The sequence below is a fragment of the Daktulosphaira vitifoliae genome, unplaced genomic scaffold, assembly GCF_025091365.1.
Source record: "Daktulosphaira vitifoliae isolate Bord-2020 unplaced genomic scaffold, ASM2509136v1 Scaffold_5, whole genome shotgun sequence".
In the NCBI taxonomy this organism is placed as follows: Eukaryota; Metazoa; Arthropoda; class Insecta; order Hemiptera; family Phylloxeridae; genus Daktulosphaira; species Daktulosphaira vitifoliae.
In genome coordinates, this window is record NW_026099576.1 from 7,777,310 (window position 1) to 7,799,521 (window position 22,212).

Below are 22,212 nucleotides of genomic sequence, written 5' to 3' on the forward strand. Positions count from 1 at the left end.
TTAAAATGTATTTAATATTATTTTTAGCTGAATTATCACACAAGTGTTATTCTTTAATTTTTTTGTCAAAAATTCCCTGAATTTTTTAGTAGTGTAGTATAAGTCAAAATGATCACAATTAGACATTTCATATGTGTTATTGTTTACACAAAATTTTCAATTTCCTTAGACCCTTTAGAATTGCACTGTAATTTCTCAAAACATTTGTTTAATTATTTCAAACATAGTGAAAAATATTTATATAACTTTGAAAATAACATTTCTGAACTTGAATTAAGAAATTATGGAACAGCAGTACAATCTCATGGTGAAATTGTTATGATCATGTTAGATTCATTACAAGAAATGGACGAAGAGTATATCGCATCGGATATAATGACCATAAATTTATACTTAAACAACGTTTCAGGATCAATAAATATGATTGCTAAAGATAAAAATGGTGAGTTCAGTAGATCTGAAAGCTCTCAGAATTTACTTGAAGGCTATAAAATAATTCATCGTTCAATTGTAGAACGATTGGAATATTTTTTAAATGGAAATTGTTTAAATATAACAGTTCAAAAATATTTCATATCCCTGTCTAATTTTAAAGAACCATTCAAATACAGCCCGAACGTATTGCTTAAAGAACTCGAAAAACTCAATAGTAGAATAATTAGTAGTATGAATGAATATTTGACTTTGAGAGATATGTTTGTGGGAACAGATAATAACATATTAAAAAAATATTGTAAGATAATAAAGCATTTGGCGAAATCTTTTGAAAGAAAATCATTCTATTTTTTTAATCCTAAAAATGTCCTGTTTTATGATTTTATGGAAAATCGTTCTTGTTTTTCGGAGCTAGACCTTATATCAGGTTCCCAATCAAGACAGTATGTTAGATATAACAGTGATAATCAACTAAATGATGTTTTAGACATGATTCGATATGCCCCTTTGAAAATAAAAAATAACAATATATATGAAATAAAGTTATTAGATATATTTCGTTTCATCAAGTTCGATTTTGATTTGAAAAATATACTACTATTTAAAAAATTATTAAATACAGCAACGGTTCGTCCAATTATGGTAATGGTACATTTTTATTTTGTATTAGTTAGAAAATACGTTTTAAATTCTAAATTTAAAAACGATGAATTAAAATACGCGATGAAATATAAAATCATTGAAATGGGTCAAAATATTGTTGAAATAATAAAATCCTTTATGGATATGGATTTATTTGGAAAATATCTTACAATTTACATCTTGCGTAATTTTAATAAGACGTACGAACTTATTTCATTGTTCTCAAATCACAATGATTTGTTTTCTACTAAAGAAATGCAATCAATTTCGAAATTTTTCAAAGATTATATGAAAACACACTATATGAAAATAAATAGATTAAGTAAAAGTATTGATCAATTACAGATAGAAAATGTCATAGAAATCGATATTGAAGACTTTTTTGATTTAGTGATTGTGGAAATAAATAAAATTACTTTATTGGTTTCAGAATTGAAAAAATATCAGTATTGTTTTGTGGCTGCAAATAAATATATTCATATAGAATTCATAGATATGCATACATTTAAAATTATTTTCAAGCATAAAATACCATTTGGTTAGTTCACAAACTCATAACAAGAATTTTTTTTCTTTCTGTCAAACAAAATAGTGCAAAGAAATTTTGCAATGTTTTAATAAATTTATACTATTAGAGGTTTTATAGAGTATTATTAGAAGGATAGTTAAAAAATTTTAATCGACTGACCCTTTAGTTTGATATACCATTTAAAATACACACAGGTATTAAAAATTAATTTATGTACAGACTAAAATTTGATTTATTTTTATATAAAACATTAAACAACAAGTTTTCTTGTAAGAAAAAATTATTCCTAATGGTAGATTTTAAGTGTAACTTTTTAATTAAAAAGGAATCAATTTTTTTTTTTTACTATTTTATGAATAATGAACTAAATAAAATTTTTACAGTTTTATATCGTTCCTTTTTAAGTTAATATTAATTTGTAAGACGGGATCTTAATGTTGAAGAAAATCGCTGTCATTATCTTTAAATCCGTTTGGTAGAGAAGGCCTTTAGCAAAGACTTAGTGGACTAGTTGTCACAAACATCTTTAATTATATTATATCGTATGATAGCTGATCTCTAGCGTCTTTGCCTTACCCATTCCCTTGCCTAACCAGCATGGCAAATTGATGACTTGCGTGTTAATTGTCATCCGTGTATAGTTCATCATCGTATATCAGTAAGTCAATTGTTTTATGTGTCATTTTCTTTTTCGTAGCAATCGCCTTCGTTCGAATGGTAGATTATTCGGCCATTGTACGTCATTATTTTTACTATTTGATTATTGCACTCTTGTGCTGAAAGTTCTCGTGCCTTGACCATCGCTAAATAATTTTATTGCCGTAGTCGCTTTTCTGCCGTCTGTTTTTATCGTGTCTGGATCTACACTCTGACTCGTGATATTCAAATGTGCGATACCATAACCACAAAAGATCTTATACAGTCGACTCGTCACTATCAACATCTTCATCTATTATTAGTTTAATATTATTTTTTAATGTTATTTATTATTTGTTTTAATTGAGTTTAATTATTTCGTTTTATGATCCTTTGGCGGCCATTAATATTTAAGGACACTCCGTTACCCCTTAAGTATAAAATATTCTTTGAAGAACTTCTAAAGTATCTGGTTATTTGTTATTTATTTATTGTCTAATCTTGATACTTATTGGATGTTTACCGTCATCTTCCCAGATGACCCTTCTTCCGCTTCAATATTAAATTCTTAGTCGTTCTGAGATTATTAAAGATATACCGAATTTGGATGTAATTGTATATTGAAGCTTTGCCATACAAAATGATTAGTACTTGACAAAATTAAACATAAAATTTAATGAATATTTTAATCTTAATGTTTGAAAAATGAGTATTCGAATTATGTTTGATAAATTTTACCTAAAAAAAATTCCCCTTAAATGCTCTTAAAATGATATTTTTTAAAAAATTTTTTTTTGTCATTGGTTAGTTACAAATGTATCTCTATCAATCTTTCAATATAATGTTTTTTTTCCTTACATATATATATTAACCTATCTTACAAAATAAGGGTTCTTATTTATTACCCTTGTAAGGTATAAAGGACGAACCTAAAAATTATTTTATACTAGATAAGTAAATATACATATGTTACCTATAACTAACAAATGCAAAAACAATTTCACTAAAAAAATAATTTTAAGAAAAATTAGCTAATTAAAGTTGAAAGAATCACTCTGTATAATAAAAATATATGTATATTATATATGAAAATTTTATGGAAAAAATTTTATCACCAAAATTATATAATATTAATAGTTTACTTAAGGCAGAGTTATAGTCCTCTTTAGTAACATAACTGTTATTTTTTGTTAATTGATCACCTATGTACAATAAAAATATATGTACTTTTTATATGAATACTATAATTATAAATTTTATTTTTAGAACAATTAGGAAATTATGAAGACATATATCGACCACTATATTTTCCTGGTGTTAATGCAACTAAAATAAAGAGACATAATAGTGATCAATCAAGTGATGAAAATGATGAGATAAATAATGATGACAATGTTTTTGATAATGAAACTCAGTCATATTACACTCCAATATATCTAGTTGATTATTTACTTTATCAGTAATTTTTTAAATTTATGTATATTATATAAAACATAATATTTATTATAAACAAGTTAGAAAAAATTTTAATCATGTATTTTTTTATAATATATTCATGAAAATTAATTATTGAACCAATATAACAAGTCTACAAAAACTAATCATCTTTTTATGGTTAATAATATTTAGATAAATTTTTACGGGATATCAATTTAGCTATTGATATCCATTTCAAACAATTTTAACGAACGCATTTATTTAATTTTAATAGTGTTAATTTAAAAATACCCGATAATATCTCTCGAGATTTATAAACGAAAGTTTATGGGAAAGATAATAAATAATAAAAAAAAAAATGTAATGATATTTATTAATTTAAAAAATTATCGTGTTCAATCGTATTAAAATATATGCTATTTTTGTGCTAAAATTCTCGATTTATAAATTCCTTACAAAATTTTTTGAGCTAGAAAAAAGTTTTTAACACATTGGATTTTTATCTCATTTAGATTTAATAACATCAATGAATCTCAATGACCCCATCACTGAAGTCTGTCCTCGTTTGAAGAAATTTCTTATTCATATTACAATTATTTTACTATGTGAATTTTTTTTTTTATGGATCTCATTTATTTTCTCAGCTCTCACTTGAATAACTTTTTTTAACGATACATCAAATGATTACAACTATTATCTAGTTAAAGGTATTAACCTCAAAAATTGACAAAAATTCCACTTTATCAATTAAAATGATATTACCCTGCATTTTCCATAAGACAATTAATTCATTTATAATGTTTTTAAAGTATTTAATGTCAAAATAGATTTGATATTATAATAGGTTTCAACTACAAAATTAAATAATTTTACTTCGTACTTTATTTATTTTTAACTTTAGTATGTGTTACTACCAGTATATAATATTCCAAATTTTTTGGTAACATGTTGCTATATATATCATAAATCTTAACTAATGAGTAATAGTATTAAAAAGAATTTCTGATTTGAAATTAAGAAGGGAAATTGTATAATAAAAGTATACTTTTAATTCTGATTAAAAAGTTTTCAGACTATTCACAATTATCAACAAATTATTATCTTAAAAGTACTGTGTCAAGCCCTTTAATTTGTATACACGTTTTCAATAAAAGTAATATCTACTTTCAAATATTTTATAAATTCTCTAAAAAAATTACAATATTATATTATAAAATATCAATCTCATGCTAATTTAATTGCTATAATAAATATTTATTCATATGTTATACTTTTAAATAAAAAAACTGCTAATCAGGAATAATAAAAAAAATAAGAATTCTTTTTGTTTTTGGTATAATACATCAACTTCTTAAAATTAAACACTATTTACAGATTTGCATCGAAGCGTTTCTTATAATAGTGATTTTAATCACAGTCAGTTATCATCTATACTAGTCCCAAGTATGCCACGTCCACACTATGCTGCAACCCTACTGTGCTACCGTTTTTTTAGCTTCAATACGAAGCTGAGAAGGTAGTAATTCTACTATGATGTGTTTTTTTTTTGTCTGTTACCACTCCAAAAAAATTACAAATTTAAAAATCGCTAATTTTCGAAATTTTTTAAATTTTAGCTTCGATGCGAAGCTGAGAAGGTATTGGTTTTACTAAGTAGTGTTTTTTTTTTTTTTTTTTTTTTTTTTTTTTTTTGTGTCTGTTACCACTTTTTCTCAGCTCTCACCGAACCGATTTCTTTCAATGATACGTCAAAAGATCACAAATCGTATCTAGTCGAAGACATTACCCTCAAAAATTGAAAAAAATTCCCTCGTTCCCCGTAAATGGGGGAAACCTCCAAAAAAATTACAAATTTAAAAATCGCTAATTTTCGAAATTTTTTCAATTTTTTTTACTTAAAAGTGCCATAACTTTTTCAAAAATAAACATATCAATATAATTCTTTTTTATATAGATGCATAATATCATTACCTTTCATTTGGTATATTTTTTTCATAAATTTAACCCTTAACCTGCCCACAAGGGGGGATTTAAAATGACAACTTTTTCACAAAAAATTAATTTTTTTAACTTAAATTTTGAAAATGTTCCGGAAGGTCTGACACTTTTATATATATCTTAAATTAAAGCTAATGTAATATACTTTATTATGAAAAAAAAAAATTTCGGACTTTATCTTATCTTCATGGTGAAAATGGCTACCGAATGCTATTTTTGTGTGAAAATTTTCGATTTTGTATTTTCCATTTTTAACTTTATTATGCTATAACTTTTTGAAAAATGTATGAATCATTACAATTTTTTTATGAGAAGTAGTATTTATATAGATCTTTCATTCGACATACTGTTTTTTTAAATCGGACCATTTCCCTAAATACAGGGGGGATTCAAAACATAAAAATGCATATAGAAAGTAGAACTTTTTCAACGTAACTTTTGAAAGTGTTCCGGAAGGTCTGACACTTTTATATATATCTTAAATTAAAGCTAATGTAATATACTTTATTATGGTAAAAAAAAATTTCGGACTTTATTTTATCTTCATGGTGAAAACAGACATTAAACTTAATAAAAAAAATACGATTTTTGTAAAAAAATTCTTTTTTATATTTTTAACTTTATAATGCTATAACTTCTCGAAAGATGTATGGATCAATATAATTCTTTTTTTTGTAGATGCATGATGTCTTTACCTATCATTTGGTATATTTTTTTTATAAATCTGACTTTTTACCTGCCTACAGGGGGGGATTCAAAATGACAACTTTTTCACAAAAAATTGACTTTTTCAACTTAAATTTTGAAAGTGTTCCGGAAAGTCTGACACTTTTATATATATCTTAAATTAAAGCTAATGTAATATACTTTATCATGGAAAAAAAAAATTTCGGACTTTATTTTATCTTCAAGGTGAAAATGGCTACCAAATGCTATTATTGTGTGAAAATTCTCAATTTTATTTTTTACATTTTTAACATTATAATGCTATAACTTATTGAAAAGTGTATTGATCAATATAATTTTTTTATGGGAAATACTATTTTCTAATAATCTCTTTTTTATTCTACATACTTTGTCTTAATCAGGATATTAATAAGGAACTAGCAGTTTATGAAGCTTTTGGAATAATCCACCAATTTTTTAAAATTAAACACTATCTAAAGATTTGCATCGAAGCGTTTTTTTTTGATAGTGATTTTAATCACTGTCAGATATCATTATACTTGATCCAACTATGCCACGTCACCACTGTGCCGCGACCCCCCTGTGCTGGGTTTTTTTTCCTTAAAACTGTCATAACTTTTTCATAAATGAACAAATCAATATAACTTTTTTTAATAGATGCATGATGTCTTTACCTATCCTTTGGTATATTTTTTTTATAAATCTGACTTTTTACCTGCCTACAGGGGGGGATTCAAAATGACAACTTTTTCACAAAAAATTGACTTTTTCAACTTAAATTTTGAAAGCCGGAAATACTGACACNAATTTTTCAACTTAAATTTTGAAATCCGGAAATACTGACACTTTTATATATATCTTAAATTAAAGCTTATGTAATATACTTTAATATTAAAAAAAAAATTTTGGACTTTATTTTGTCTTCACGGTGAAAATGGCTATCAAATGCTATTTTTGTGTGAAAATTCTCGATTTTATTTTTTACATTTTTAACTTTATAATGCTATAACTTATTGAAAAGTGTATGGATCAACATAATTTTTTTATGAGAAATAATATTTTTTAATAATCCCTTTTTCATTCGACATACTTTATCTTAATCAGGATATTAATAAGAAACTAGCAGATCATGTAACTTGTAGAATAATCCACCAATTTCTCTAAATGAAACACCTTCTACAGATTTGCATCGAAGCATTTCTTATGATAGTGATTTTAATCACTGTCAGATATCATTATACTTGATCCAACTATGCCACGTCACCACTGTGCCGCGACCCCCCTGTACTGTGTTTTTTTTAACTTGATGTTACTAATAAATAATCTTTTTTCTTTTTTCTTTCATGATATAAGTTTGAATATTGTAAGATAATTATTTCACATGAATTGAATATGGTGAATGGTGTGGACAAACTGAGAGAATTTTATGAATTATTTGTAATTTTTAAATAAATTTTGGAGGTATTTTCAAAGTGATCATCTACGCTCACATTATTTCATAACTACCCGATTGTAGTATTTTACTATAGATTATTTTATAAAATTAATACATAAATTTTGGACAGTGATTAATTAGTGAATTGCTATATTAATATATATTTTGTAAGGTTACAAAAATTTTACTTATAAGTTTTGGTCACAATTAGTACCGGTCATAATGCCGACAAAATTAAAAGAGTCGCCAACCTATTTAGACATTAAGTCGGACTAGAATAGGATCTTTAAAAAATATAAGAAAACTAAACACTGAGGTTTATTTGACTATTTAATCAATTTAGGAAGATACTTCTAATTTCTAAATTTCTAATTATATTATAAGTCTTTAAACTAGAAAAAAAAGTATAAATCTTACTGACCATATCTAAATAAATATTAAGTATAAAAGAATTTTAGACCTATAAATAAAATAAAATTGTAAGCTGGCCAATTAATTTTTGGTAGTTAGGTCATTATTTGCAAGACATTGGGACAACTCGAGTTAAAGGTAGCAACACTTTTAATATCACTTTGTCAGAAAAATATTCATCAATTATAAATAAATTATTAAATTCCAAAATTACCAAAATGTAAAAATATAATGAAATGATCTTATAATTCCCAGAGTGAATTATTTCACGACTTTATACTTAAACGTTAAGTTAACTATCCCAAATAAATGACGGGTAGGATGTTTTACTTGACACTTGAGTAATAAGCTAAAAACAATTTATTCTATTTTTTTTATTAATGACACGATTCTTTTAATCATATACAAATCATATAATTACATATAATACGAACATTCATCAATTATAAATAAATTATTAACTAATAATTAAATAGGGAGTCGGCTGCCTTTGAACGCTCTTTCACCATTTTGAATTTAATAATTTTATAAAAAAAAAAAACAAATCATGACAAGAGGTCTTGTAACACGCCTTCCATGTCGAGAAATTATAGAAGTATATACGAACAAATTGAAAATTAATAAAAAAATTCAACATATTCTCATGAATTTTTGATGAAATTATATTTAAGTTAAATGACAAAGATGTGGACAAGATTGAATATGTCGGAGTGGCTACAACCATCATGGCCTATTGGTCGTTCACATCAACTACATCCGACGGTTATAACCGGTCGGATGGAAATACGTGCAAAACTTAAAAACAACAATTTTGCCGATGTGACCGAATTTGTGGCACAGTGTTCATGGTGTCCACGCAGTGTCTATATGCATGGAATTTATAGAGCTGTATCGACGGACACTGATAAACTGTACTCAAATACTCGTTTTGAATAGATCGAGTACCAACAACATGCCGTGTTATTTGTTTCACAGACAACAATATTAGTAGAAAAAGCACAGGATGCAACATCGATAAAACAAATCAACGTAAAATTATAGAAAATCAAAAGGATGCTAAAGTATTTTGAACCCATTGTGAAAACCGAACAATGTGCTGATGCGCATTCTGGACAACAAAAAATGAATCCCGTTAGAACTCCAACACTGGGGCGTTGCCGGTGACCCGTTAGTATCACAGACAACTCATCACACTAGGTCGATGCGCACCTGTTCGAACATGGAAAATCTAGATATTAACATATTTACATGAGTATGGAGGACGAACAATTTCTAGTAGATTTCGATCACTGTTCATTGTTAAACGTCATTGAGTACCAGTACGTGAACAAAAACGACGATTTTGTTACAACTCTTACCCAAAATTTCAAAAAATTTATTATAGCCATAAAGATCCGTATCCCTAACTGAACTGCATAAATTACAAAAACCGTGGCTCCATAGTCGTGATTAATTGTTCTAAACAAAACGGCACCATCAAATCTTCAACGGTTGACCTACGCTTGTATTTCGAACGCACCAAACAGTTTCCCTATAAAAAACCATTGTATCATGTAAGACAGTTAAATGGAATACAACGTATTCACAGGAGAAGTACGAAAACTCTAATGTAATATTATACACACATGTATTTGTATTATTATTGTATTAATTAAAGCATAATAGAACTTAAAAATAAAAATGAAAACTATAAGATTGAAGAAATAAGTATACATCGTTTCAAATATAAAAATAGAAAATCGATAATATTATAGCTAGTAACATTTTACAACCAATTAAGATTTAAATATAAATATAATATAGATATATAAATAATATTAATTTATAAGTAACATATCAAGATTGTTGGATAATCAGGTTTAAAGAAATCAATAGAAGTTAATTTATATTACACTCAACAATCATTTCATTTAGAGGAGTATTGAAACCGTATGAAATTATATGAGTAGAATAGCAAGAATAGAGCAGAAACGAGAATAGTATTAGGGGTTGGAACGAGGCTCAAAAGTATAGGACAAGATATGTGACCTTTTAATAACTCATACATTAAAATAACAGCGTCTCTTAATTAAGAGATCTGAATTAAAATTGCAATTATGGTAATTAAGCTACGCGTTGTTATTTGTAATAAAATGTAATTTTTTAACAGATAAGTATACTGATTTCTTACTTATCTTACGGTATAGCGTAAAAACCTACGTTGTACCCGTCTTAACTATTCACTTGAACCGATCTGCGAAGAGTTCTAAATGAAGCTCCTATATTCTAAAATGGATCTTACTAACGAATAAAATAAAGTTTCAAGACAGTTTGTGCTATTGAACTCCTGGGTATTACGTATAATGGAGACCAGAGTTCTTAATTTTTTTGACATTACGTGGTTGATGTGTGACGCAAATGATAAGTTTGATTCCAAAACTATTCCTAAATCCTCGGAAGATGATTTTTCGGTAATGGGTGCCTTGATGTTTTAAGTATGGATAATTTGGTTTTTAGTCCGATAAGAGGATATTTTATGACAATTAGTCACATTTAAGCACAAAACATTTATAGACCACCCGTTACTAAAATCATCTAAATATTTTTGTAAATTAATCTCTGGCTTTTGTAGCACAGTAGAATTTTAATTCATCAGCACAAAACTAATGCTTACTAAGTTCTAAGCAATTTTCATTATCCGTAATAAAAATTAAAAATTGAAAAAGAAATAGATAAAACATAGAAATTGACTAATAAATAAAGAATGGTTAACGATATAAAATGTTTTACGAACTTCAGTATAAATTGCATCTGTTTGTAAACCTCACTCCGCAAACATCACTAAATTATTATAAAGGCATAACAAGTTTGTTTCTATAGATTTACTTTTACTAAACACATGTTGCCTAAATTCCTAAAAGCAAATTAAAGGAATGACACTAATAGTTTTTTGAAAAGTTTAGGAAGCGTAGATAGTTTAAAAATGGGTATATAATTTTTATTACTTGATTTATAGATGGAACTTATCAAACTAATTTTCTATATAAAATAATATTACCTATGAGTAACGAACGGTTAACAATTCGTAATTAGGAATGCATATATGCATTAGGGTGGCCCTCAAAAATCGAATGTCTTTTTTTTTTTTACGCTACCCCTTAATTTTTTATTAATGGTCAAAAAAATGAGCTGTGCAAAATTTGGGACCGATCCGTTAAGGTTAACCCGTGCCCCTGGGCCTATTAAGTTGAGTCGAAGAGTCAAATTTAATAGAAATAACTGATCTATGTCTCATAACTTTTTTTTCTCTTAACTTAGAATAATAAAAGTAAAACTCAAGTAAAGGAAATTTTACAAGAAATTCAAAAATAATAACTTCAATGTTGTTTTTTCAATAAATAGCCCACAAAAACACTACATACAGTAAAAAACATGTAAAAGTCTTAAAATACGTTATAACTGATTTTGTTGATTTTTAATTATTTATTTTCATTTTATTTTTTGGAAAACGCATATTCGTTTAAAAAAAGATTCTAGAAGTTTAATTTTTTATGCCAAGTACGATAATTATATTAGATTTATTATTTTATGACTTTTACATGTTTTTTACTGTATGTAGTGTTTTTGTGGGCTATTTATTGAGAAAACAACATTGAAGTTATTATTTTTGAATTTCTTGTAAAATTTCCTTTACTTGAGTTTTACTTTTATTATTCTAAGTTAAGAGAAAAAAAAGTTATGAGACATAGATCAGTTATTTCTATTAAATTTGACTCTTCGACTCAACTTAATAGGCCCAGGGGCACGGGTTAACCTTAACGGATCGGTCCCAAATTTTGCACAGCTCATTTTTTTGACCATTAAAAAAAAATTAAGGGGTAGCGTAAAAAAAAAAAAAGACATTCGATTTTTGAGGGCCACCCTAATATGCATATAAGATTTTAGTATAATATTGAAAAGGCTATCTAGACCAAAAAAAAGATCAGAATTAAAATTTTCAAGATTATTAAAAATATCCTTAACTGAAAGCGTAATATTGGATAAATCTATATGGTTATTTTTACTTTGTGAAGCTTTGCTGTCATCTACTTAGGTGCCTGTATAACATTAACTAAAAAAATCGATGAATATATTAGAAACCATTGAACGACTTGAACAACATGTAATTTTATAATAAATTTCATTTGAGATATCTTTATCAATTTTGAGATTTTTACGTAACTCCAGAACAGCTTTGAATTATGAGGTAAATTAGCTTAAATGGATCTATATACTGAAATTGACAGCGTTTAACTTCTATTTTACATAAAGGGCGCAGATGAGAAAAAGCGTTATAATATGATTGATTTTTAGAACGCTTATATTCTTTATGTAAATGTTCTTTGTCAAAAAAATAGATTTTAATTTATCATTACACCACTGGAAAAAAAGTTGATTTACGTTTTAAAAATTTAAGTACAAATACAACTATAGTCCTGTTAAGAAATTCATAAAAATTTAAGGTAATCTTAGGAAAATCTAATTTATCATCTAGTATAATCGATCAGTTCAGGGTCATTCCGTGTGAAATCACCTATTGTGTGTGTGCGGCTATAGCTCAGAAATTTTTATTATAGATTTCTTGAAGGTAAATGAAACAAAAATAATTCTTTTTTTTTTATTGTTTTTTACCAGATAGCACAATTTTTATAATTAAAAACATGAAAAAAACACCTTATGTTCTACAGCATATAACTTCACATCAAAATAAGCTATTACTGTGAAACTAGCACTGTTTTATTCATATTAAATAATACTTCAATTTCATTCTAAAGTTTATGAATTTTGAATTTCTTTAACATTGAAATTTGAATTTGAATTTTTTAAATTTTGCAATATTTTATTGAAAATTTGAAGGTCAAAAAATGTTTTAATAAAAAATTTTTTTTCTTTTCAGAAACTTTTAGTTATGTTCTTTTAATCCTTATCATATTTGAATCAATTTGTAATTTTTTTGTATAGTTTTACGATTTTGAATACGCATGGTTTGCTAAAAATAGCCAACATTATCATCTCATTACACAAATATGACTAAACGAATTTTTTTCAAATTTATATAGTAGTACTTAACTTTAGACAATTAAAATGTCTGGTGAAAATTTGATGATGGAGAAATAATTTTAACGCCATTTATAGACTTAACAAATTTTACAATTTGCATATTATAGAAAATCTACAAACTATGTAATTTTCAACATGTTATTTTTTGTGTTTATTCTGCGTTCTGTACTAGATTAAGTTATTGGCGCTGATAACAAAACCCTAGGAGCAATGGCTAAGTTCGGTAAAGCTCCATTACTTTTCTTTATAATGTTAAGAACATCAATAGATATTGTTGATTCTTAGACTAGTTTTGTCAAATTAATAATTTTTCAAATAAATCATCGCATAAATATCTTTATCATCTTCAGATTGTATATGTAATCCCAATATATATACGAGTAATAATAAATACGAGTAGCTATTTGTTTTTTTATGGCGTCGATATTGGTAGATATGCAGCATTTATTATCAATTAGGGATGGGCAAAAAACATCGATTTTTTTTAAAACATTTAAATTTCGATATATCGATGAATTACATCGATTATTTTTATACCAATTAATTGATATAAATATCGATGTTATTTTTCGATGTTCATTTATATAATATACAAATTCATAATTTTTTTTAGCTTCGATGCGAAGCTGAGAAGGCATTAATTTTATTCTGATGTGTTTTATTTATATTAATTTGTTGCTACACTTTCCATTGATAAGTACCAACTGATAAGTGATAACAGATAACTGTCGAAATTACATGTCATTTATCGATTAATAATGTCAAATGACAATTTTTGTCATTCATCCTTCCATACTCATTGTCCATATCTTATACAAATTGTAAATTGATATTTTTAAACTTAAATTTTTTTAACATTTTGATTGTGATCAGTTTTTGATAAATCGTTGTCGCTGTCATTGAAACGATGGGTCGCAGTATTGTATGGAAGCTTTTTATAGAAAATAATAATGATACAGTCAGAATTATAAAAAAAAAATACCAAATGATAGGTAATGACGTCAAGCATTTATAAAAATATATATTATATTTATTTGCTTATTTTTAAAAAAGTTATGGTAGTTTTAAGTAAAAAAAATTGAAAAAATTTCGAAAATTAGCGATTTTTAAATTTGTAATTTTTTTGGAGGCTTCCCTCATTTACGGGAAACGAGGGAAATTTTTTCAATTTTTGAGAGTAATGTCTTCGACTAGATACGATTTGAGATCTTTTGATGTATCGTTGAAGGAAAGCGGTTCGGTGAGAGCTGAGAAAAAATGGTAACAGACACAAAAAAAAATAAACACATAATAGTAAAATCGCATCGAAGCTATTACTAAATTAATTTGTTTGATTATTGAGACAATAATACATTTTTTTGAACTAGAACTACGGGAGAGCCTCTCTGTAGACAGTATGCGACTGATGGTTGTCTGTCGTTTATCCTTTTCTTCATTGATGGCTGAAAGGAGGATTCTTTAATAAGACGTTATTTCGTAGTAATCCAGACATCTTTCCATTGACAATTATTGAATAATATTGTTTTAGATTTTAAAATTGAAATTATTACATTTTACCTATTTCGTCAAGACGGTAGAGGTAGCTGATAAATTAGACTTCAACAATTTCAACACATTTTCAACAAATGATTAATGTCATTCGTAGATTCGTTAACATTAAAATCAGCAACAAGAGTTTAATAAAAGTTTTTTAAATGTCATAGGCAATGAGAATTGACAAATGACTATCGAAATCGTAACGCAAATCATGAGGAAAAAGAGATCAGAACCCGCAACCAAAGACGTCGCAAAGGCAAATCTTACCATTATACCACTATGCAACTGTAATTCAGATTTCTATATACTTCAATACAAATTGGTAAATTGATGTACACCTAAGGGAAATACGTTACTATGGCAAATATATATTTATAGATCCGTGACTTAATTAAGTTTTATCCACCCCTATACGTGACCTTCACTTGGCAGCACTGACCAGTACAAAAGTTATACTTAAATATTATTTTAAATAAAATAATAGTAACACTATAAAAATATTGTTAATTGAATTCAAAGATTAATAAATTAATTAGATAATGAATTTAATAAAAGATCATTAAATTATTTATTATGATTTTTTTACTGAAGTATCTATACTCGGACGCTGTGTCAAAATCCTGTAAAATTCATCTAAATATTATAAACCATAAAAAACATTATTAGTTTTTGTAGACTTGTTATATTGGTTCAATAATTAATTTTCATGAATATAATATTAAAAAAAAATTATTACAATTTTTCCAACCTGTAGATAATAAATATTAAGATTTATATAAAGTACATAAATTTGAAGAATTACTGATAAAGTAAATAATCAACTAGGTATATAGGAGTATAATATGACTGAGTTCCATTATCGAAAACTTTATTGTCATAATTATTCATTTCATAATTTTCATAATTTGAGCTATGATTATTATGTTTCTTCATGTCAGTTGTATTAACACCAGGAAAATAAAGTGGTCTATATATGTCTTCATGATTTCCTAATTGTTCTGAAAACAAAATTTTTAATTATTGTATTTATATTTATATATTTTTATTGTATTTATAGTTGATTAATAAAAGTTGCTTTACAAAAGACGGCTCCTCGGTCAACTATTACTACAAATATTATATAACTTTGGCTATATTATGAGTATTAAATAAAAAAAATGGAAAAGGTCTTTGGCCCTATCCTGTCACTGAATAATGTTTTTTTCATTCCTTTAGCTACTTAACTTTCAAAGGTCAATAACCAGTTAATTTTTGAGTTAATAGAACTTTTAATTATATGTGACAGGGTAGCACAACGTAGAAGATTTCTCATTCGTGAGTTATGTAAGAATAGTGCATCGCTAACGTTATACCTTTCCATACCTTTTTCTAAATTTTTAATTGTTTAAATTTCAAAAAGTAATATTACAAAACTGGTAATCAACCAAAATCATCAAAATTTTATTTAGTTCATTCGCAATTTAATAATAAAAATAAAATGATAGGTTCCCATCAAATTTCCAATAGTTACTACTAAAATGTACCCTTAGAAAGAATTTTTTCTTACATTAAACTTGAAAATTACAGTAGTTATAAAAAAATAATTTTAATCTTTACTTTGAAAGGTTAAAATTTATTAATGTTTAATTTTAAGGCCACAACGGAAAATATACCTTCCATGACGCCTAAAGAAATAAATGAACTGGGTCACCAAGCTTTATAATGAAACATGAAGTCGGACTGAAATACGATTTTTAAGAAAATAAGGAAATGAACAAAGAAAATTACTGAATTATTTTAATCAAATAAAATAAAACTTTAAATATTGGGTTCCATTATGAGTCGACATAAAAAAATATTCTTTTTAACCTTGTATAATTAAATGTTCAAAAAAATTTTACACTTCAACACGTAGTGTTATATCAGATGATCGTTGAGTCGTTGACAGTAGATGTACATCAAAACCTCGTGACAGTTGTCACATAACCATGATTACTTGAGATGACCTCAGACGAAGCTGTTTCCCGTACCTTATAAAATAGGGGAAGTTAATTTAAAAAAAAATACAAAGTACACGAGTCCGTTGAAGACGGAACACGCTAGAAAAATAAAATGATGGTTAAGTTAAATTATATTATTAAATAAACAGAAAAAATTAAATTAACACGAAGCAAAAAACCGAACGGCCAAAAAAAACTCGTCTACAAATTAATGGGAATAAAGACAAAAAAAATAAACAATATAAAAAAAAAAATTTACTCCTTCAACTTTTCATGATAGAAATGTGATGAACGTCTCCGTGCGATCAACTAGCGTCAAACATGGTACACTACTATTCTAGCCAACCGTATGCCCCAAGCTGATGAACTATTTGTTTGTAATTTGGTCATGATTTGCAAGCCATTGGGGCACTACGGGTTAAAAAACGTACCACTATTCATATCACATTGCTAGTAGAATATTCACAACTATCTAAATTATTAAATAATAAGTAAAACAGAGGGAACAGTCTTGGAACGCGTCCCTCACCGTTGGGTATTAAACAGTTTTATAAAATGTATGAATATGACAGGTGGTCTTATATCACGCCTGTCATGTTAAGGGACCTAAGAAACATAGGGACATCTACAAAAAAAAAACTCGCAACACATGAGTATGCATGGCGTACAAATAATAATATATAAAAAAATTCGTGATCAATAATTATTAAAAAAAATTAGACATAACCAATCCCGAAGGGCTCAGACACTGGAGATTGGTTCGGCCGACGCCACGTATACAAAAAAAATTTCATTATAAATAGTAGCGGACACTCATGTAAAATACAGTAAAGAAACACACAATTTGTTGCAGTGCATACAACAAAAAAAATAATTCACGCTACGGGCGAAAATTAGCGTACTAGTTCAGACAGTGGACAATTTCCGACAATCGTCGTATCGAACCGGTCAGACTGACAGAGGCGCCTAGAAGTCTCGAGCCTTTAAGAGGAGTTAAGTCGGAAATTACAGAACAAATATAATAAAATTATTTATCCCACACTGGATAATATAATATACAATGATACGTTTAATAGCGTTCAGTGTATCGGTGAAATAGAAAGAGTGGAGAGTGGAGTGTACACAATTTGATCTCTGCCAACCTTATCGTCGATGTAGCATTTATGACACAACTAACACAGATAACGCGTAAAAACTCATTACAAATTATCGAACACAAAAATATTAAACGCCGTCGAAATACGCATTCGGCTCACGCAAAATAATTAGGAATATATATACAAATAGTCAAAAAATTAAGAGGTACCTTTATGTCACGTTACAACATTACAAACTAACATTTAAAATACATATATGTATTTTAAATACTGTAACGGATTAAAGGTCCACCAGAAAATAAAATGTATAATATTTATTTCTTATTATAATATTTCTATAAAAAAATTAAGGAGTATTAATTTATAAACATATTGCCAGTATTCTTTTCATTTTTTCATTTAACAGAAAGAAAAAGAACCTGGTTATATATTTATGGACTTACCAAATGGAATATTTTGCTTGAATATAATTCCAAATATACGCATACTTATGTTCCCTATAGGTATATATTTATTTGCAGTCTCAAAACAATACTGATATTTTTTCAATTCTGAAACGAATAAAACAATTTTACTTACTTCCTCAACAGCTAAATAATAAATACGACTAATACTATCTTCTGTGACATTTTCATTCTGTAATTCACCAATACTACAATCTAAACAATTTTTTCTCATATAGTCAAAGAAAAATTTTGAAATTGATTGCATATCTTTACTTAAGAACAAATTATTATGATATATGAAGAATGAAATAAGTTCGTAGGTTTTATGGAACCCATACTCAATTTTAGCTGTATATTCTTTTCCAAATAAATTTAAATCCATAAATGATTTCATAATTTCAACAATATGTTGACCCATATCAATGATATTATACTTCAGTTTGTATTTTAATTGGTTGTTTTTAAATTTAGGAATCAAAATGAATTTTCTGACTAATGAAAAATAAAAACGTACGATCAACATAATTGGACGAACCGTTGCTGTATTTACTAAATTTTTGAATGCTTGTACATTTTGCAAATCAAAATCAAACTTGATGAAACGAAACACATCGAATAACTTTATTTGATAATTATTAGTACTCCATTTATGGAACGGGGCATATCGAACCATATCTAAAATATCAACTAGTTGTTTGTCACTCTTATATCTAGCATATTGTTTTGCTTGAGAACCTGATGATAATTCTAGCTCGCATAAATTAGATCGAGTTTCCATTAAATCATAAAATAAGAAATATTTAGGATTAAAAACACTATATGATTTCCTACGAAAAGACAACGCTAAATGTTTTACAATGTCATTGTAACTTTTTAACATTTCATCATAGTTCATGTCATACCATAATAAATATTCTCTCATAACAATAAATATGTAGTTTTTTAGGTGTTCCAAATCATTAAGTAAGTTATTAGGATTGTAACTATACGGTATCTTAAAATAGGTGTATGATATGAAATCATTTTCAAACGATACAACTGAACATTGGCTACTAATAAAGTATTCCAATCGTTCAACAATTGATCGATGAATTATTTTATAGCCTTCAAGTAAATTCTGAGAGCTTTCAGATCTACTGAACTCGCCATTTTTATTTTTAGCAATCATGTTTAAAGATCCTGAAACGTTGTTTAAGTATAAATTTATTGACATTAAATCTGCTGCTGTATACTGCTCGTCCACATGCCGCAGCGCATCTAACATGATCATTATAATTTCATCGTGAGATTTGATTGCTAATCCATAATTTCTTAGTTCAAGTTCAGAAATTGTATTTTTAAAGTTAAATAAATATTGCTCACCATGCTTGAATAAATTAAACATATATTTCGAAAAGTTACAGTGCAAACCTAACAAATCAATTGCTACTATAAAATTTGTATATTTTAAAAAAATTATGTATAATCTTAATGTGATCATTTTGAAATTCAATACTACACTGGCAAGTTACATATATATTTTATAACTGAATAGCTATTTTTATTATATATTTTATTTAGATTAAATATACGGAGTAAAATATACGATGTAAAAGTTATTTATATAAAATAAATATCATGTTTTAAAAGCTATTTCTATTTACTTATAATTTTTTGGTAAAATAGCGTCTATTTTTAATTTGATGGTACCTACGTAAAACATTAGTGATTGAGAAAAATGTTCATATTCCTTAGATTTTAGAATCTCTTTGTTTTGATATAAATATTTTAAATATAATGTTACGAAGGTTATTTTATATTTTTAAAAATAATAAGAATGGAAAAAATTATGTTGTTCAATTTTAGTGTCATAATTAAATTATTATATTCAGACATTATAAAAACATCTTTTATTTTACATACTTTTTATTGAAATTTCCTCTTTTATAGAGGGCGTTCAAAACTTGAAACATTATATAAAAATAGAACTTTTTCTACTTAACTTTTGAAAATGTTCCGGAAATACTGCATCCTTTAAACATATACCAAATAAAATCTTATGTCGTGTACTATAAAATTATAAAAAATCCCGACAACTTATCTTCTATAAGAAAATGATCGTCGAATTTAACAAAAAATGTAATTTTTATGTATAAATCACTGTTTAACATGAAATATTTTAATAATTAAAACTGCCATAACTTTTTTAAAAATTAACAAATTAACATAATTTTTTTTTTATTTGAAACCTTAGATATTTTCTTTTCATTAGATATCATTTTTAAAAAACTAACATTTAACCTCCTCACAGAGGGGGATTTAAAAAAGCAATTTTTGAACACAAGTCAAGCTTTTTCAATTTAATTTTCGAAAATGTTCCTAAAAGATTAACACTTTTATTTAATCTTAAATTAAAGCTTATATTATATAATTTACTATGAAAAAAAAATCGAAATATAGATTTTTTCCTTGGTTAAAACAGCTTACGTATTCAAAAATATGCTATTTTTGTGTCAAAATTCTGAGTTTTGTATTTCATTTTATTTTAAAATATCTTACAAGGGGAATACACTGACTTTCGTGAATATTATATAATTTAATTGACATAAAACAAAGTTCATAAGACATTAGAAGTTAAAATTATTTAAATTTTTTTGCTTTTTTAAAATCGAAAAAGTAACTTTAAAATTTGAATTAGCTAAAATTGTTAATTTTATCATGGAAAAAAGTGACGGACAGTTGCCGAATCGGTAACAATTGTATTTTTCACGCTTAGGGTACAAGGTTCGAATCCGCTGTGGCGAATAATATTTTGCATTTTTTTTTAGTTAGAAAAAAATTTTGAAATCATTTGATTTTTATCTCGTTTAGATTTAATAACTTCAATAAATATCAAGGTTCCCACCATTGTAGTCTCCCATCGTAAGAAGAAATTTCTTATTTATGATAATATTATTTTATTATGTGGTTTTTTTTGTGGCTACAATTTATTTTACCAATCTTCACTTGACCTTCTTTTTTCAAATGATTGCAATTCGTATTTAGTTGAAAATATTACCCTTAAAAATTGAAAATAAATCCCTTATTCAAATAAAAATTAGCGTAACCAGCTTAGTCCATACAAACAATTCAAATCATTGATTTCTAGTATTTTTAAAGTATTTATTGTCAAATTGGATTTGATAAAAGTATTCAACTACAAAATTAAATAATTTTACTTTGTAATTAATTAATTTTTTAACTCTATTTGTGTGTGCCACTACCAGTTTATAATATTTTATAGTTTTTTGTAACATGTTGCTATGTAAAACATAAATCTAAAAAAAAATCATTTTTAGTTTCACCTGAATTTAACAATGGATTTTTATAATTATAATCAAATTTTATAATACGCTCAATTGAGTAAATCTTTATAACAATTTTTTTTTATTGGTACTTTTAGTTAAAGTAAATCATTAAAATTAATTAAGTTCTGAATATTTCCATTGTAGAATCTTTTTAAACACCAAAAGTTAATTAGAAATGATTTTTATTTAAGTGAACTATTACGTTAAAAATGCAAAAAAATATCAAACTTTTCTGATAAATTTACTGTAAATAGTAATTATAAAATTTCCTGACTGCATATTAATCTTAATAATGTAATTTTTTTCTATTTAATAATGTCAATTTCAAACTTGCAAGTTGAGCTAAAAGTTATGGTAATAAATTCATTTTTTGTTATTATAAACATTCACTTTAAAGGACGAAATAAAGTAGGTTAAAAACTATTACTTTTAACATAATAAAAACCAAAATCAATAATACATTGAAAACAATTCAATATTACAATTATATAATATATAATTTTATATTATATTTTTGAATCTAAGAATTACTAATCTGG

The 22,212-nt window shown here is 26.2% G+C and overlaps 2 protein-coding genes across 5 annotated transcripts in view; one reads left to right on the plus strand and one right to left on the minus strand.

The window, feature by feature from the left end:
* Positions 1-19,839, minus strand: part of LOC126907513 (uncharacterized) — a 94,052-nt gene extending 74,213 nt beyond the window's left edge. Inside the window, exons 1-3 of one of the 3 annotated variants that reach the window (XM_050688860.1) lie at positions 18,621-19,839; positions 18,345-18,560; positions 15,503-15,823 (exon numbers count right to left, since the gene is read on the minus strand). In XM_050688860.1, the coding sequence (XP_050544817.1) occupies positions 15,624-15,823; positions 18,345-18,560; positions 18,621-19,827 (1,623 nt within the window). In that variant the 5' untranslated portion in view covers positions 19,828-19,839 and the 3' untranslated portion in view covers positions 15,503-15,623. Of the gene's footprint in view, positions 1-15,502; positions 15,824-18,344 lie in introns of those variants that run through there. The other 2 variants (XM_050688858.1, XM_050688859.1) reach the window with 2 other exon arrangements.
* Positions 44-3,824, plus strand: LOC126907511 (uncharacterized). Of its 2 annotated transcripts, none has more exons than XM_050688856.1 (2): positions 44-442; positions 3,509-3,824. In XM_050688856.1, the coding sequence occupies exons 1-2, from the start codon at positions 109-111 to the stop codon at positions 3,703-3,705; spliced, it is 531 nt and encodes a 176-aa protein (XP_050544813.1). In that variant the 5' UTR covers positions 44-108; the 3' UTR covers positions 3,706-3,824. The 2 variants fall into 2 exon arrangements, with proteins under 2 accessions (XP_050544813.1, XP_050544812.1); XM_050688855.1 differs by having other exon boundaries at positions 45-1,615.
* Positions 19,840-22,212: the final 2,373 nt, after the last annotated feature.

Coding starts and splice junctions, on each gene's coding strand:
- LOC126907511 (XM_050688855.1), top strand. CDS start 109: ATGATCACAATTAGACATTTCATATGTGTTATTGTTTACACAAAATTT. Junction 1,616..3,508: donor CAAGCATAAAATACCATTTG/GTTAGTTCACAA, acceptor TTTTATTTTTAG/AACAATTAGGAAATTATGAA.